This window comes from Melopsittacus undulatus, chromosome 6 (genome assembly GCF_012275295.1).
Source record: "Melopsittacus undulatus isolate bMelUnd1 chromosome 6, bMelUnd1.mat.Z, whole genome shotgun sequence".
Taxonomy (NCBI): Eukaryota; Metazoa; Chordata; class Aves; order Psittaciformes; family Psittaculidae; genus Melopsittacus; species Melopsittacus undulatus.
The window spans coordinates 34,701,346-34,718,442 of NC_047532.1; the positions used below are offsets into that span (position 1 = coordinate 34,701,346).

At 51.1% G+C, this 17,097-nt stretch overlaps 1 protein-coding gene across 1 annotated transcript in view; it reads left to right on the forward strand.

Moving 5' to 3' along the window:
* XXYLT1 (xyloside xylosyltransferase 1) overlaps positions 1-16,038 on the forward strand; it is a 34,583-nt gene extending 18,545 nt beyond the window's left edge. Inside the window, exons 3-4 of the mRNA XM_034064122.1 lie at positions 1,484-1,616; positions 14,998-16,038. Of these exons, the coding sequence (XP_033920013.1) occupies positions 1,484-1,616; positions 14,998-15,394 (530 nt within the window). The 3' untranslated portion in view covers positions 15,395-16,038. The remainder of the gene's footprint in view (positions 1-1,483; positions 1,617-14,997) is intronic.
* Positions 16,039-17,097: the final 1,059 nt, after the last annotated feature.

The window sequence follows — 17,097 nt, forward strand, 5'->3', positions numbered from 1 at the left end:
CTGCTGTCAGTGCTTCTGTGTCGCTAGTCTTGACAGTGGCTTTGGAGGCTGAAAACTGAGTGATTGCAGACCTGTGGTGGCCAGCAGCCTGTCCCAAGCACAGTGGTGGCGTCAAGACTGGAGAGTGAGACCAGCCTGATGAGAAGCCTTGCCCATAGCCATGGAGGATGCAGGCAGCAGTGGATGAGGGCAGGCTGGTTTGGAGGGCAGGAGGAAGTATGAGGGCCTGGTTTGCTTTGAAGGCAGAGGTGACAAGCACATGCAGCCTGCTGGAAGCTGTAACGGGAGCTGTGCAGGATGCGTGGGGCCAGGACAGGTTGACAGCCCTTATAATCCAGTTAGTGCCGAGGGCTAAGCAACCTGGCCGTCTTGCTCTTGGCTGTTACAACACACATAAATAGCGTGGCATTACGTAATGCTGTGGGGGATGGCTCTTTTTTGCTCAGGGTCCCCAGGGAGGGCTGAGCATGGCTGTACAGGAGGTGACCATGGCTTTGCCTGGGGAACCCATCTGATGGTCTGATCTCTCATAGTGTTTCTGTTTGCTGCATCCCAATTGGCCTGCTGCAGTCTGTACAACATTCCCAGATCCACCTGGGACAAACACTCTCGATGAGACATCTCCTGCACCGTCTCCCAAGCAACATCTCCATTGGTCAGTCTCATGTGCTGCAGAGGAGACTGACAAATGCAGGCAGGAGCCTGACCTGTTAATGAGATCAGGCCTGGCCTTCATAATGATGCCATCAAGCCTCCCCTTGCTCTTGACTTGCCCCCTGCAAGTGGAAAATGCTTCCATGTCTGCCTGACCCTCCTTGTCTCCAGCAGTACTGCTGGCAATAATAAAGTTTTTGAGGCTGCTGCAGACTGTCAGCAGTTCTGTGTAGGCAGGGGGATGTTATCTCTGCCCTCAGGGAAGCCCGTGTCAGACTGCTGGCAGCTAATGAGCTTGTGCAGGTGTTACCAAGGGTGCTATGTGACTGACTGAATTACCGATGTTGTCTGTGATGGGAATCAGTCTGGTACTTCAAGCCAGGGATGGGTGCTATGTAGGCTGGAGATGGGAAACATAGAGTGGGTAGCTTTTCCCAGAAGTAGGTAGCAAAATGTGAGCATGAAGTTTTGTGTGGCTGCTCCTGCAGAAGCACTTTCAGAAAGGGAGAGGAAGCAGGGTTGAAGCTACCTCCTGCTTTTGTCAGTCATATGGAAAACCAGTCTTCTGGAAGAAGGAGGGAGTGAATAGAAGCAGGAGGTTGCCAAAAATGGTTTCTGAAGTAAATAATTCTTAAAATATGCAGTGGTAAATGCTGTCATTGATGGTTAAAGGTTGGTAGCTTCATGTAGAGGTTGAAGCTGGATTGTATTTGTCTGTGGGGCTCATGGCACCAAATCCTCATTGGGTGTAATTCATCAAGTAGCCATTGGTAATCACTGCTTATAATTTTGGCTTATATAGCTGATTTTCTCCTCTTTTTGCTTTCAGAAATAACACAGGTCATTCAGGTAGACTTGGACCTGAAGTACAAGACCAACATCCGAGACCTGTTCGATGAATTTGACAACTTTCGAGAGGGAGCAGTCATTGGGATTGCCAGGGAAATGCAGCCAGTGTACAGGTATAGCCCCCTCCCCGTGGGAAGCTGTGGTCTTTGGAAGAAAATCTGTGGGGAAGCAATCTTCCTGCTTTAATCCTTGCAGGGAGACTTAATCTAAAAATTGTAGGTATGAACAAAGTTGTATAGCATCCTTGTGATTTCCTTGGTCTCCCTCACCATCACAGTGCTTCCAGAGCCAAGCTCCTGGGCATTAGTGCCAGAATCCATACCTAGGTTATAGTATATCTGCTAGAGGAGTGTCTGCCCAGCCATGCCTGCTGAGGTGCTGTGATTGCATTCTGGAGCATCAGTTTGTGTGTCAGGGCTCAGATGTTTTGGCTGTGAATATTGTAGAAAGTAGGGGTTGAGTCTGGGCAAGAGTGAGGTTCTGTGTCTCTGGAGTGTCAATGCACCTTCTGCTGAAGAACTATTCCCCCAGCCAAGACTGAGTGAGCCACTCTGTTGGTGACCTGGGCTTGCAAACATGAGAATAGCCCCATGGTCACTTGCTCTTCAGACCCTTTGTCCACCAGCCTGTGTGAACTGTAGTGGGAAACACGAGGGGTGGGCCCAGCTCTTCCCATTCAGGAGCTACTGATGTTCTTCAGGGACATAGATAGTTCCAGGTTAATGTTTTAAAAAGTTGGTTTAATTTAACTTGCATTGTTCCAAGAATGGGCCACAGGTTTTGTTTTAATGTAGGGTGAATCATATAATCAACACAGGATACATTAATGGTTTCTCAGCTGAGCAGAGTTTGAGCATCTGAGATGGCTTGGCTAGATTCACTAATCCTAATGGAAATGTTGTTGGAGAAAGATAAAAAGGCTTAAGAGCTCTGTATGTCTTTTCCTTCCATACTGGAAGCCTTAATAGTAAGTCAATAACAGAACATCCTAAGACATGTCCACCAGCACTTTTAGAATAACTGTGTTTCTGTCTCTCCAGGGATTGGTTTTGCATTATTTCCACACATAGCTAGGGTGCAGGGATGGTGTTCTGTTGCCTGGATGTGATTTGTGGGACTGGGCATGCCTGGAGGAGGCCAAGTTAAACTTTGGGGTGCTCAGCTGGCGGGAGAGCTCTCCAGCACGGCAGGGGACAAGGCACAGGACTGCAGGGTTGAGCACGGAATATCTGACCCAAGCTGAAGCTGTGTTCTCCCCCCTCCTGCTGCCTGTGGTGGGGACAAACAAGGCAAGCAGTAACGGCCCTCATAGGCAGCATTTTTGGGCTGAACTTTCTGTTGTTGCAGTTTTGACACTCTGGGTCACTTTGGGCTATGTTGTGCTTCTCTTCTTGTGCTGTTTGATCTTCATGTGAAAACAAGTTCCTGATACTTCTTGCTGCCAAATTACCCGGCGTGGGGCAGGCTGTGCAAACGCCAGCCTGCCCTCCTGCCAAGCCTGCGCCCTGCAGGGCTCACACCTTGCAACTAAAATTGTTCCCAGATGAAAACACGAGCTGACAAAGCATGAGCATCTTTGAAAAAAAAAATATATATATATATTCACTACTTTTATAATTTTGGCAACATAACAATGTGTTGTGAATGTGAATATGAGGTGCCAGCTTGAGATGTGTGATCTGACACATGCACAGGCTCGGAGCATCACTTGGAAAAGTGGCAGTGGGGTAGAAGAGGGTTATGGAGCAGTGGTGCTTTCTCCCCATTGGCACTCAAATTGTCCTCCCTCTCTGAAGTACCAACTTTGCCCCAGAGGCTTGGGGTAAGCCAGAAGAGCTTTCTTGAGGTTGCTCACCTAACTGTGGACTGGCACACTCAGGGCAGAGTAAGCTGGTGGCTGGGAAATGCCTGGGTCCTCTCCCTATAGCAATGGAGAAGATATATGGAGGTCAGTCCACTTGGCTGTGCTGGATCCCTACTACCCACTTGGCACATGAGAGAAGGTAAATAAGTGCAGAACAGCAAATTTTGTAGACAATGCATTGTTTTCTTGGAGGCAGTGCTGTCCTCAGCAGAAGCTCGCTGGCTATCTGGCTTTAGACTACACTTTCCCAGCACAGGCTGGGACTGCACAAGGCCCATGCTGCTGCACTGGTGCACTGAGCAGTACTGAGCACAGATGCTTACAGGAAACAGAGGAGTAAGAGAACAGCAAATAGGAAACATCCCGGAGCCTGCTTGAACATCCTGAAGGTAGGGAGAAACCTCCAAACAGCAAAACAGGATGGCAAGGGAGCATTTCCATTAATTTGACTCATGCTGGAACAATGCCTGGCCACTGTTTGTCTTGGACAAATGCATTTCTCTGAGCAACAGGATCTCCTGGCCCTCCTGCAAGGCAAACTCTGGGGTTTAACTGTTGCACAGCCTGTGGGGCTGCTCAGGGTGGGTTGGAGCAGCCTGCAGAGAGCGGTAGCTCCTGCTGAAGCTGTATGTGGATGGCCCTGCAGATCAACCTCCTGGCCATGTCCCACAGGCTGACGTCTGGCAAGGGTCCTGGGTGTGGAGGGGAAGGGAAGGTTGCAGGAGCCCATGTCAGGTGCAGGAGTTGCTCTGAGGCCCAAAGCCATTGGCATCAGGTTTGCTTCTCTTCAGCTGCAGTGGGGGCAGCAGCACTCTGTCAGTGGGTCAGCCGTGTTGTCCTTCCTGCAGCTTCTGGATGCAATGTGTTACACCAGTTACAGTCAACACCTCTGTGAATGGAGTCACAGGCAGAGTTTTATCCCACAAGAGGCTGCCCCACTGCCAGGGTTGTTGGGGTCACTGGTACTATGCACTAGGGTCATAGACACTTGTGGGCTTTCCATGGCAGCACTGGATGCCTCCTGCCAGGTTGATGTTTGCATCCTGGCCTGCAGGCAGAGCCTCTTCCCAGCACTGACATATGCTTGCTCATGTATCTGCCTGCGCAGGATCCACACACAGCCAAGACTGGAAGCTCCTGCTTCAGTGAGAATGATTTTGATGGAAAGATTAAAATCTTCATCTAAGTTTGCTTGGTCCAAAAGGCTTTCCATGCTATGAAGTGCTTCTGCAGAGTCGTAACCTTAATTAAAAATCCTCTTGTCCCCTGCAGCATTTCAACTACTTAGGAGTGCTGGCAGTGTCCTGTTCACCAGACTACAGAGGGTGAATGATGATGCTCTGTGGAGACATCCAGGTCCTCCTTTCCAATTAGCCCTGCTAAGAAACATGCACTGCAGATGCAGCCTGCCAGCCTGTTACCAGACAAACAGGCAGGTCACGGCCCTCGATGTGCATGCAGGGTGTGTCTGGCCTGGAGAGTGGCTTGGCCATGGTCATCCCTGCAGTGGAGCTGGGTGATGGCCTGCATGCTGCAGGTCAGCCTCCTGACCAGGCGTGAGCAGCAGGGGCTGTGCCTGGGGCATGACAGAGGTCTGTATTAGGCATCCTCATGTAGATGCTGCTGCAGCCCAGATCTCTCTGGCAGCCTCCTTGCCAGCCTGGCTCAGCTCAGCACTTGTCCCCAGACACAGGAGCTCAGCACTGCCAGGTGTTAAAGGGAGAAGTGTGCCCATTTCAAAGCAGTCCCACAGTTGAACATAGAGGGGAAATACTGCGGCACTCCCAGAAATGTCCTGGAAACTCTCCGATTACAGAAGACAGAGCTTAACCCCTATTCTTACCGAGTTTCTCACCGGGTTTCCTGGTTATAGATCCTTCCGGTCACATTGGTGGTGTGTGAGGGGAAGCAGAACAGTGCACAGCTGCTCTTGGCAACCTCGGGCTGACCCTGGACCAGTGTGCCCTGCCATGCTCTCCATCCCATACCAAGCGCCATCCTGGCCTCTTCCTACGTGATTCCGGTGGTGTTACTGGCATTGCCGTGTGCTGGTGAACTCTGGGTGCCTGCTAGTTCTGGTACCACCTAGGCCCTCAGTGCTGCCCTTACATTGCTTCCCTTGGAGTTCTCATTGGAGAGCAATGGTCTGCTGGCAACAGAAAGCACCTCGCCCATAGGAGGTCCTCAGGTGGTTGCTTTTACCCCCTTGCTCTAGGTTGGAGCAAGGTACTGCTGTGATGGTGGACCTCAGGAGAGGTCTCAGACCTTCTCAGGTCCAAGGATGAACATAGCTGTGGCTGGAAGGGTGGCTGCAGCCTCCTTTCCTGATGTTGGGTGAGATCTTCACTGCTGCCCGCATGACAAGAAGCTAATAAAAGCTAGAGGCATCTTGGGAATGCACAGTGCTGGAATTGATGTAAGTTTGTCCTGCAGGAAAGGATATCTATATCAAAGAGACAGCTACAGACTACAAAGGAGAAACACTTTGGTCCTTGTATGGCTGCAAGGCCATTTGTGTTTGCTTCTGCCTCAAACCTAGGGAGAGCTTGCGTGAGACATTATCTTGTGAAAGGAAAAGCTTTGTTTCTGCTTGTGATCATGGGAGAGCTCCTGTAGCTGTGCTGCCTGCTCTGTCACGTGGGGTTTGTTTGTTTGAGAGCTGGTAAAATAACCCAGAGAAGTCCATTAATGAGTGGAAGCAAGCCTGTGCAACCTGCAGACCCAGAGGCATGGTACTTTCAATGCTCAGTGTTTGCTGGGAGCTCAGTGGCAGCGGTGCTAAGTCTGTCATATGTTTGGAAGAGGAATGAATTATCCTGGGCTACAAGCAGGCTAACGCTGAATCTACAGCAAGGCTGGGCTGTCGGCATGTCTGGGCTGAGACAGTACATCCTGTACCTTCTCTTAGGATCTAAATAAAACCCAAAGTGCTGTAGACAGCTGCAGGCAAGGGGAGCAGCTGGATTCCCTGAGTACCAGCTGAAGCAGGGGTGGTGTTTGTACGATACAGCAGTGCAGGTGGGCTGTTGCCTGGGATGGAGCTTTCCGGAGCTGGAGATAACCATCTCCAGCAGGCAGGTCTTGCTGCCTGAGTTCTCCTGGTTTCACGGCTCCTTATTCAGGCACATTGCCCTGATGTGGAGACTGCTGTTTTCCCAAATGCTTCTTCCCTGGGGAACAGGGAGTTGCCTGTCATGACAGGCTGTTTCCCAAGCCATGAAGGCAGGGGAATTTGCCTTGCCTGTGCCCCACCAGGCATGGTGATGCCAGTGTTGCCTGCCCACAGCCCTGCAAGCCAGACCCTGCACACTTTGGATTTGAAACCATTTCAAGGCTTTGACTTCATTTGTAGCAAGTGCTGCTGATTGATGCACAGGGAACAGTTCTAGGAATTCTTTGGCAATGGCTATCAAGAGGCAGCCAAAATTACAGAACAAGCAGAACCTGTAAAGAACTGGCAGCAGAACTGATTTCAGGAATGCAGCATTACTTTCTGATTAAAAAAAATAAATTAAAAAAAAAGGTGAAGGGTTTTGTTGTTTTACATCTCTGTACATCAGTAATATATAGCACCCGCTGCACTTACTCCCATTACCAAGCAAACTTGAAATGTCATTTTAAACCAATTAATAAATAGGAGAAGATCTGACAACCACAACTGCATCAGTTAGCATGAATGCTATTGATAATACCGTTAACTGTTTCTTTGGACGTACACAACAGCCACGATTTTTTTCCAGTAACCAGGACACCTGTGTGTGTTTGGCTGAGGCAGTCAGGTCTCTCCAAGAATGGGTTCAAGCTTTCTTTCCATCGACTTTGCGGTACTGCAGAGAGCACAAGTGGATGGCGGTCTTCACTTGCAAGGGCTGCCTGAGAAGTTTGCTGTGACTTTGCTGCATTGTTTTGGTTTGAGGTTTTTTGTTGGCCGTAGCGCACAAGTCTAGGGTGCATTAGGTGAGCATGCATCAGTTACCATACCTGCACTTGTCTTCAACCCTGAACTTCTCAGTTTCAGTTCCTGAACATCTCAGTTTCAGTGTCTAGAGGTAGATGTCATACTGGTGGCATCTTGGGGTTGCTGGAATACCTGGCTGCACTGGTAGCTCACCAGCCTCTGCATGCTGAAAAACATGAGCCAATGGTTAGATCCAGCTGGGTATTTGCACAACTGCTGTCATCTTCAGTAGTTACATTTTGACATGGGAAACCATGTGCTAAAAAAAGAGCAGGTCCATGCTGGGCAATGATGCTTGTGAAGGAGGTCACAACCTGTTTTGGGGCTGCTAAAAAAAGTATTATTTGTGGGCAGTGGCCTCTGCAGTGTAGCTGTTCTTACCTCCTTGCACCCCAGAGAAGGTTTTGCAGCATGGTAGAGAGGGGAGCCTGGGCTGTAGATGGTAGCAGAGATCTCAAACCAGCTTAGCTCTTGAGTCTACTCTGGAAAGTGACTGCTGGGGCTGAGTGTCCAGAGGTGGGCCAGGGAGTAGCGGATGGGGCCTCTCAGCCAAGGGCTTCCTCACCAGCACTTAGTAGAGAAGGAGCTTCCAAGAGCTGAAGCCTTTTGATGGAGGAAAAAACAAACAGCAGGAAGTGGAGAGGTTTGGGTGCATAGCTGGAATGCTTCGTGGAGTGATACGGTGCTGGTGCTACATGAGAAAGCTCACAACAGTCCTCTGGAGCTGTTCCCACAACGTCCTCTTGCTCTCTGAAGCTCAGTGGCTATTCCCTCCAGAACTCCAGTGGCAGCACAACATTCCATGGCTGAGACTCCTGTACAGGCATGGAGGGATGGAGGCCTTTTATTTCTCCTCCCCACAGCACCAGGTGAGCATCTGTGAAGGGAAAACATCTTCCCTGTTCCTGAGGCACCCATTGGTGGAGAAGGATGGCCCGGGACAGGCTGCCTTGTGTCTCTGAGTCAGGCAGGAGAGCACTGCCAGAGTAGAGTCCATTCACAGTTGTTAACAGAAATCTGCTGTTCTGGCACTAATTAGGCTCACAGTGTCTTAAAGTGCCTCATGAACAGGCTGACCCCATCATTCCCCAGTGCTGAAGGAGCAGATGGTCTGATGCACACAGCCAATCATTCTCCCCTGCCACTAGTGCCATGCTTGATAGAGGAAAGGAAACAGATCCACAGCCCAGACAAGGATTTATGGTTGCACCTCTGTTCAGAGGGTGACTTCTGCACCAGTGTGGGGTGCAAAAATTTGGGGGGGGGAGTTGTAAATCTATGTCCCAAGGATGGGTTTTGTGTGGAAGCTGCATTCACAAGTTGCTACTGATCATCTATTTAAGTGTGCCCATTTTTGGACTGCTAAGTTCACACAGACGTGTAATCATCAAGAATCAATTTGCTGCTCCAAATACAGGCCTTTTAAAAGCTTGGCATGCAGATGGTGCTGTAGTAGGGAACAGTGCTGTTGAGACATAATTTGTGCATTACGTGAGAAATCTATTAAGGAATTATTGATGTCTTCATTGAAGAATGCAATTTGTCAGCGTTTTCCAAGGGAGGGCTGGAGTCCTTCCTGAGCTGGGCTCTCGCTATGAACTCATCAGAGGAGGGTAAGGTGGTCCTGGTGTGCACACCAACAAACACATCCTGCACTTTGTCCTGGGCTGGAAATTGGGGTTGGTTTGCACCATGGTGATGTTTTTCACTGCAGAGCAAAGGGCATCACTGTGTTGGTGATGCCATCACTCCCAAGAAGCACAGAGCTGAGATTTCCTGGGTTACACAAGCTGCTCAGCCTCAGCTAAGGCTCTGTGCCAGCCTGGTACTGAACCTGCCACCCCAGCTCCTTAAGGGGTTTAGTGTTTGCACATGGGAAATAAGCAATTAGCAACAAGGGCCGCTTTGTTGCAAAGCCTCTGTATGCAGCAGGGCTGAGCTCACCCCAGCCAGAGTCCAGCAATGCTGGGGTGGGAAGGGGGAGTGTAGATCAGATGTTACTCTGAATGCAGCCTTGGGGGAGCTGCTTATCTCCAGCTGTGGCAGAAAGTCAGAAGGGCCCAGCTTCACTGCAGCAGTACCTTTGGAGGGGATCTGGCGGAAGGGACAACAGCCTTTTCCTGAGGGTTAGTCTTGGTTGAGCAGAATGGTGGCAAGGGGCAGGCAGCTGCCTGCCACAGCAAGGTTTAGCCAAGATGAGAAAGGTACAGGGAGACTTCTTGGCTGTGCTCTTCTTGCTGATGACTAGGGGCAAAAGCCACCATCATCCCCTGGATGAAGACATCATCATCCAGGTTGCAGGGAACAAGGTTGCTTCTAAGCATGTATTTGTTACCCCAGAAGCCTTTACAGTTATTTAGCCCTTCTATTTGCTCTCCCCTCCTCCATTTCAGCCATGTCCTCCATACCATTCAGAACACTGCATACTTCCCATACTATCCACTGTCTCAGCGGGCTCACTGGGCACCAGCAGGTAGGCAGCTTGTCTGGGGTTTGCACGGCAGAACTGCAGCCACATGCCTCATCGTCCTGCCCTCCCAGGCAAGCGCAAGTGCCATGGAGTGAGGAGCACAGCACGCTCACGCCTCGATGCTTGTTGCACAGAAACAGCAGCATTTGCCAGCAGCTGCAGCTGGGGATAATGCCGCCAGACTTTTGTTTTCTGGCTCAGGAACCAAAAAGCGTATTTAGAAGTAGCAAGAGCGTGCGCCTGTTGTTTTAGTTGGTGTTTGGGCTGGCAGGGCTGCTGCCAGAGTGACGCAGAGAGGGACGGCCGGCAGCCCATGCTTCCCTTCTGTGCCAGGAGCCCTGCGCCCGGCTGGATGGGGCTCCAGGTCTCCCAGCCTTGATCCCCATGAAAGGGACTTGGTAACAAAGCATGTCTTCAAAGTGCTGTCCCACTGCTACCGCCCATCTTGTGTGCGGAGGATCCACATCCCCATCAGCAAGGCCAGTGGCAGCCATGCAGCCGATGTGGCCAGGTTGCAGCTTCTTGAATATGTCAGATGGGTACAGGCAGAAAAGCCCGGTCTGCTGTCCATGGGGTCAGTGCTCCAGGCTTGCTGTTGGTCACCCAGCTGGCACCTTACGTTTCCTTCCAGCAAGAGCACCCTGCTGCTTTACCAGCAGTTTCCAAGTCATCCAACGAAGTTGTCCCATAACTCAGAGCTGAAATAAGTCTATGGATTTGGACAAAGTCTTCCACCCACCCAGTGTTTTCCTCTTGCTGTGCATAAAAGCAAGGGAAGGACAGGCAAAATGCAACTGACAGCTGGAGCGGTCCCATCTGCCTGTGTCAGCTATCCCCCGTTTTAAAGGGTGCAATGGCAGCTCTGCCTGAGCTGAGGCTCATGATCACTGAGCTGTGAGGCATGGGAGGTGCCGGGAGCGCCCTGCGCCAAGCAGCAAGGGAAGTCACAGTGGAAGAAGGGGGTTTTATCTGAGCTGCCTGGGCCCGGCATTTGAATGCTTGGAAATGCTCTTCTCCAGATGTTTCCTAGCACACGCCGGCTCTGTTTATAAACAGCTCCTCAAAGTAAAGCCCGTTGAGGCTGCAGGCGGGTGCTTGCGGCAGTCCCCCCGCACAGCTCCCCCACACCATGCTACAGGGGCTGGAGCCCAGGGTCACCTCTTTCCCCTCCAGTCTAGAGGTTAACAAAAGCATGAAATGCCTCCTCTTCCTTTCTCCTCCCCTCCTCCCGGCCAGCAGCTTCCTGCCCCATTACATCCAGGTCCTGTTGCATCCCGGTATCTCCAGGCTGCTTTCCTGCCCTGGTTTTCATTGCCAGAGGGCAGGGAGGAGGGCACGCCAGAGCCAAGGCTGGTGACAGGCTGCCCTGCCTGAACTGCCTGTCCCCCCTCCTCCAGGGGCTTGGGGCAGGGAGACATCTCCATTGTATCCAGTTGGGGTTCAGTTCCTAAATGGTTGTCTCTAGGGCTAGCCCAAACACCCCCTCCCTGCGTCCTGGCAGCTTGCTCATCAAGCCCTGGGATTTTCCCCCATGTTGTGCCACAGTTTGAGGTGGGTGCCAAGGGCTGATGTTGGGCAGGACAGAGCAGTGAAGGGCACAGGCTGGGTTAGTTGTTCAGCTCGTTGATGTGCTTCCCCAGCTCCATCTCCTCCAAAGAAAACAATGCTCTTGTACCCACTACTCTTTTCACTTCCAAATGGGTGGAGATGCTTTTCGATGCTCTTCTCTGTCCTGGCCCCAGCAGGACAGCACCAAAACTCTCCATTAGAAGGACAAAAGACAAGTGAAATCCAGGTGCTGCCAATGTCCCTGCCAGAATACCTTTCCCTCGGTTGGCCCAAGCCCAGTACAGGCAAGGCTGCAGTGTGCTCTGGGCAGGTTCCCGAGCCATCAGTGCTGCAGAGCCGCCCACAGCTCATCGCATCCTGAATCTTGCCCCGGCATCACTCCCCGGGGACATCGCCGTCCTCCCCACCCAGCCCCACTTCCCCATGGTCCCCATGCGCAGCCAGAGGAGGATGGCCCCGTCACGCCAGTGCCGGGAGGAAGGGCTGAACAATTGCTTCTTCTCCATCAGTATCCTCTGCCTGCAGAAAAGGGCACGTTACTCCCTCCTTGTTATCAGCCATCACCGAGTAATCCACTGGGGAACGGCACTGCTGAAAAATTGAGTCATTTGATGCAGATCTGCTTCACCCCACTATGGCCTAGCGATGCTGAGGGCTTGGGCTCTTGTGTTTTTCCTGTCTTAGCTGCAAGGGGCTTTTAATCCCATCCCTCAGCTTGGGCAGCATGTTTTAGAGGTAAGAACATGGAAAGAGTCAGCTCTGCTGTGGTGGAGGTAGGAGGGTGTCTTCTCACAGCCCAGAAAGCCAACCGTATCCTGGGCTGCATCAAAAGAAGTGTGACCAGGAGGTTGAAGGAGGTGATCCTGCCCCTCTACTCTGCTCGTGAGACCTCACTTGGAGTATTGTGTGCAGTTCTGGTGTCCTCAACATAGAAAGGACATGGTACTGTTAGAACAAGTCCAGAGGAGGGCCACGAGGATGATCAGGGGACTGGAGCATCTCCCATATGAAGACAGGCTGAGAAAGTTGGAGCTGTTCAGCCTGGAGCTGTTCAGCGTGGAGACCTCATAGCAGCCTTCCAATATCTGAAGGGGGGCTACAGGGATGCTGGGGAGAGACTATTCATTAGGGACTGTAGTGATAGGACCAGGGGTAATGGGTTGAAACTTAAACAGCAGAGGTTTAGACTGGATATAAGGAAGAAATTCTTTACTGTAAGGGTGGTGAGGTACTGGAATGGGTTGCCCAGGGAGGTAGTGAATGCTCCATCCCTGGCGGTGTTCAAGACCAGGTTGGATGAAGCCTTGGGTGATATGGTTTAGTGTGAGGTGTCCCTGCCGATGGCAGGGGGGGTGGAACTAGATGATCTTAAGGTCCTTTCCAATCCTAACTATTCTATGATTCTTCCACAGCACTGCTCCCACTCTCCCTCCTGCCAGATTCCAGCATCAATTCATGGATGTGGTGATGGCTTTCCTGGCACTGACAGGGAGAAGCAGAAAGAGCAGAGTGTGCAGAGGTGGGCCTGAGCCAGTCTCTACTCAGTCCCCTGGACCTGAGCACCCTGGGAAGCTGATTAGCCCCTGGCTGCGTCTTGTCTTTGCAGATTGAGCTTCCCTCTCATGCAGTGTGGAGAGCATTTTGCCTTCCTTTTTGCATGAGCAACCATGAGTTGTCTTTGCAGTGACCTGGTGCTTCTCCCTGAGATATAACTGCTCTTTGCAGAGGCAGAGCCCTTTTACCCCTTCCCTGCCCTTTAGATCAAAGGAGAGCTGCTGCCTGTGGGCTCTGGTGAGGCAGCCATCCTCCACTCCCCTTCCCTGGGAGGCCTGGAGATGGCTGCTCAAAGTCTGAGCCCCCCTTACATGAAAAACTGCCTCTTGGAAAAACCCCTTCTGTCCTGAATTGGATGAATGGGTGCAGTGTAAAGACCCTTTCCTGAAATGAGAAATATCATAGGTTTGATTCCAAAGCATCTAAATGGAAAGTTGTAAGGAAGAAATGCTGCATGATGGTTGTGGTGCTCCAGATCAGGGAATAGAAAAGGTGTTTGTAGTTGACATCATTAATAGACCCACATTTTCTGCTGGGACAATTCTGCTGATGGCTATTGAATCCTGGCTCTAACCTTGGCCAGTCCTGCAGTGCTGGGCTGGGCATCTGGGGGACAGGCCAGAAGGATGGATTTAATAGTCCGATCTCTGTACAAACTGTAGAATTTCCTGAGCAAGTGCCTGTTGGACCTGAACACAGCTTCTTACAAGAAAGATTTCAATTTAAATGTGGGGAACTGCCTACTGTGACTCTGGAGGTGTCCCAGCAGCTAATGTCCCTGCATCTTCTTACATCTGAATTAGCACAGCTTCAGCTTTCAAGCATGGGAGCACTTTAAACCTTTGGGTGCTAAATTCATGCCATGTACCAAAAAATTCTTGTTCCTGGGAGATGCATGGGGACTCTGGTCAGTGCCTGACAGATTTGGAGAGGAGCCAGTGACAGGCTTGGTTTATTCTTTATAACAGTGTTTCTTCCTGACATCTTCACAGCAAGGTGCAAAAAGCCAAACACAAAAACTGCTGTAGCTTTACCTGAAGTGTTAGGGCTGGAAGAAAACTTCAGTGCTGGCAGGCCTGGGCTGTCAAATGGTGGGACAGGACCACAGGTCCCTCCTGTCCTCTGAATCGCAGGCTCAGCCAGCTCTCAGCTGCCCAGCTTTGCAGCAAAGGGTGCTGCTTGGGGCAGAAGGCTTTCAGTCTGAATGGGTGTGATCTTTTGGGGCAGATTCAACCCCAGCCACTTGGTTAATAGCATGGGATGAATTCAAATCCTGCAAGTGGGAGCAGCCAGTGTGTGTATGGTGGGGGGTGCTCACTGCCCCAGGGCTGAGGAAGGAGCCAAAGACATTTTTGGGCTGCTTGCTCAGGTAGTCAATTTTTCCCATTTGAATCACCCTCTGGAGCTAGTTTTGTGCATTGCTATACTTGCACAGCTCTTTTCTCCTTGGCATCTGGAAAATGGCGTCTAGTAAAGATTGCATCTGCTAGAGCTACTACAGCTGTGCTCGCTTAGCTAATGACCTGTTGCCATTGGATTTCTTCTATTTTTAAGAACTGTTTCTGCTACTCAGATTTACTTCAAGCCTTTTTGCACAGCCTCAAGCTGATCTGGAGCTTCCCCATAATCAAATAATAATGATTCTGTGAGCTCTGCTGCTGAGATCCCATTAACTGCGGGACATTTTCCTGGCATGTAGCAGCTTGGGGGCACTTCTGGTGGTTCCCCCTAGGCACTGGGGATGTGGTTTTGTCTACCCGCACAGCCGTGTGAGCTGTCACACGATCCTGTGTCCAGTTGGCTCACCAGAGTGATGCTGTTAGAAACAAAAGGGGCTTTAGGAGAGACCAGGAGTAGTGGTTTGAGGTCTGGGCAGCATCCTGTGCAGGGGGTTGGAAAGAGACACATCCTATGAAGCAACAGGCTGCTCTGGGTACCTTCAGCCAGCAAAAGACAAACATTGTGAGATCCCTTAGGTGGTAGATCCTGTGCTGTGATCCAGACCTGCCCAGACTTGACATGACTGTTCTTTGAGCTGCACTCCCTGACTCCCTGTTCTTGTTTTTCCTCTCCTTGCAGGCACACGTTCTGGCAGTACCGCCGCGAGAACCCCCAGACCAAAGTGGGGGAGCCCCCTCCTGATGGGCTGCCTGGCTTCAACAGTGGTGTCCTGCTCCTGAACCTGGAAGCCATGAGGCAGTCCAAGCTCTACAACCAGCTGCTGGAGCCCTTCATGGTGCAAAATCTGACAGAGAAGTACCACTTCAAGGGCCACCTCGGGGACCAGGATTTCTTCACCATGGTGGGGATGGAGCACCCAGAGCTTTTCCATGTGCTTGACTGTACGTGGAATCGGCAGCTTTGCACATGGTGGAAGGACCATGGATACAGTGACGTGTTCGACCAGTACTTCCAGTGCAAGGGTGAGGTCAAAATTTACCATGGGAACTGCAACACTCCAATCCCTGAAGATTAGGGCACCACCACCCCTGGAGCAGCTCGGGCTGCAGCCAGCCCTGCAGAGCTGTAGTGGCTGCACCAGCAATCCCTTGGGAAGGGTGGCCAGCCCCCATCCATTGCATCCCAAGGGATCCCTTAGTATCCCAAGAATGTTCAGTATCTCACTGCCTGTGACTGCACCCCTCCAGGAGGAAGTGCAGTCCAGTAGCTGGAGCAGGACATTTCACACTCACTGTGCCTGAAGCTCAGCTCCTGGCTCTGCTTGGAGCAAGTATGTGGTGCCCATCTGTGCCACAGCCACTCAGGCATGGGAACAGCCAAGGGGCCATCAGGTGACTGCTGCTTTTGCATGTGGCAGGGTGCTGTGCAGCCTTGCCTTGCCTGATGAGCAGCAGGAGCCCACAGCCAGGCAGTTGGGTTTTATTTGGCATTCCTTGGTGGTCTATTTCTGCACCTCATAGAGAGCATCTGTCTGATCCCTCTGGAGAGAAGACACCATCCTCAGGTTATCTTCCTTTTGACGCATTCCAGAAAGGCGAGAGGGTTTTAAAGACTGAAAAGCTGCTTTAAATTTGGCTACTTACAAATAAAAACTGAACATTAGATGTGCTTTAAAGCCTTCCATTGGTTCTTTGTAGCAATAAAAGTTTTACCTCCCTATCTTGCCTTAGAAGCGTTCAGTGAGTGTGTACCAATAGGTTCATTTTTCTAGCTTTGCCTTTAACCTTTCATATGAGAATAAAGCTGCAGATGTGAAACACACTCGGCTGCTTTTCTGCAGCACAACTGTCTGGGCGATGGGAGGTTTCATGCTCTTCTTGTAATGATGAAAAAGTAGCTGATGTATATCTGTTGGGCAGTTGAATGTGGTGTGCCACATAACTTATCCTATATCTGTCCCCAACGAGTGATGCAACTCAACAGGCCAGCACAGAAACTGGATTTTGAACCAAGATCATCAGGGGCTGGTTTGGAAGGCACTGGGAGGTGCCTCTGCTGTGAGTGAGCGGGCTTCAGGCAAGAGTGCTCTGCTCCCTCAGTAAATCTTGTCTCGGCTGGCCTCGCTGCTGGGTGCAGGCTCCTGTACAGGTCTCTGTCAGTGGAGCTGCACAAGCACATTAACCCGCTTTCAGCCCTGCTTGTTTTCACACCGAGACAGGTGTGTCTGTGTGTGCATCTGTGTGATGTGCACATGCAAGAGAGAGGGACAGAGACCCAATTATGGCTTAGCCTAATAACAGCACTCAGTGTGTGGCAGGAGTTTCCTGGGCTCTTTCCCTGTGCCCGTGAACATTTATCTTTACTGAGGGAGAGGCTTCCCTCTGATATCGGGGGAGCGTCAGGCTGCAACACAGGCTGCAGCCCTAACACTGCCTTCTTTCATTTGCTGGGCCTATCCATTTCCAAATAGCACTAAAGCTCAGTTTTAAGTATTTTCAGATCCCCAGGGAAGGAAGAGGTGATAAGAGGGTGAGTGAAAGAAGCAGTAGCCTGCTGCATTAGATTCCCATTTTCACCAAAGCCCAAGGTGACCAGGCTGTGCTGTGCAAGGCAAGGCAGTCAGACAGGGTGCTGGAGGCTGCAGCAGTGGGGGATTCAAGGTGGGTAATGCATAGTGATGGTGCACCCTGAAGGACAAGGAGGGTTTGCAGTGGCTTGACCAGCCAGAGCTGCTGCTATGCCCTGGCACTCCAGAGGCAGGCAGGTTTTGCTCAGCCA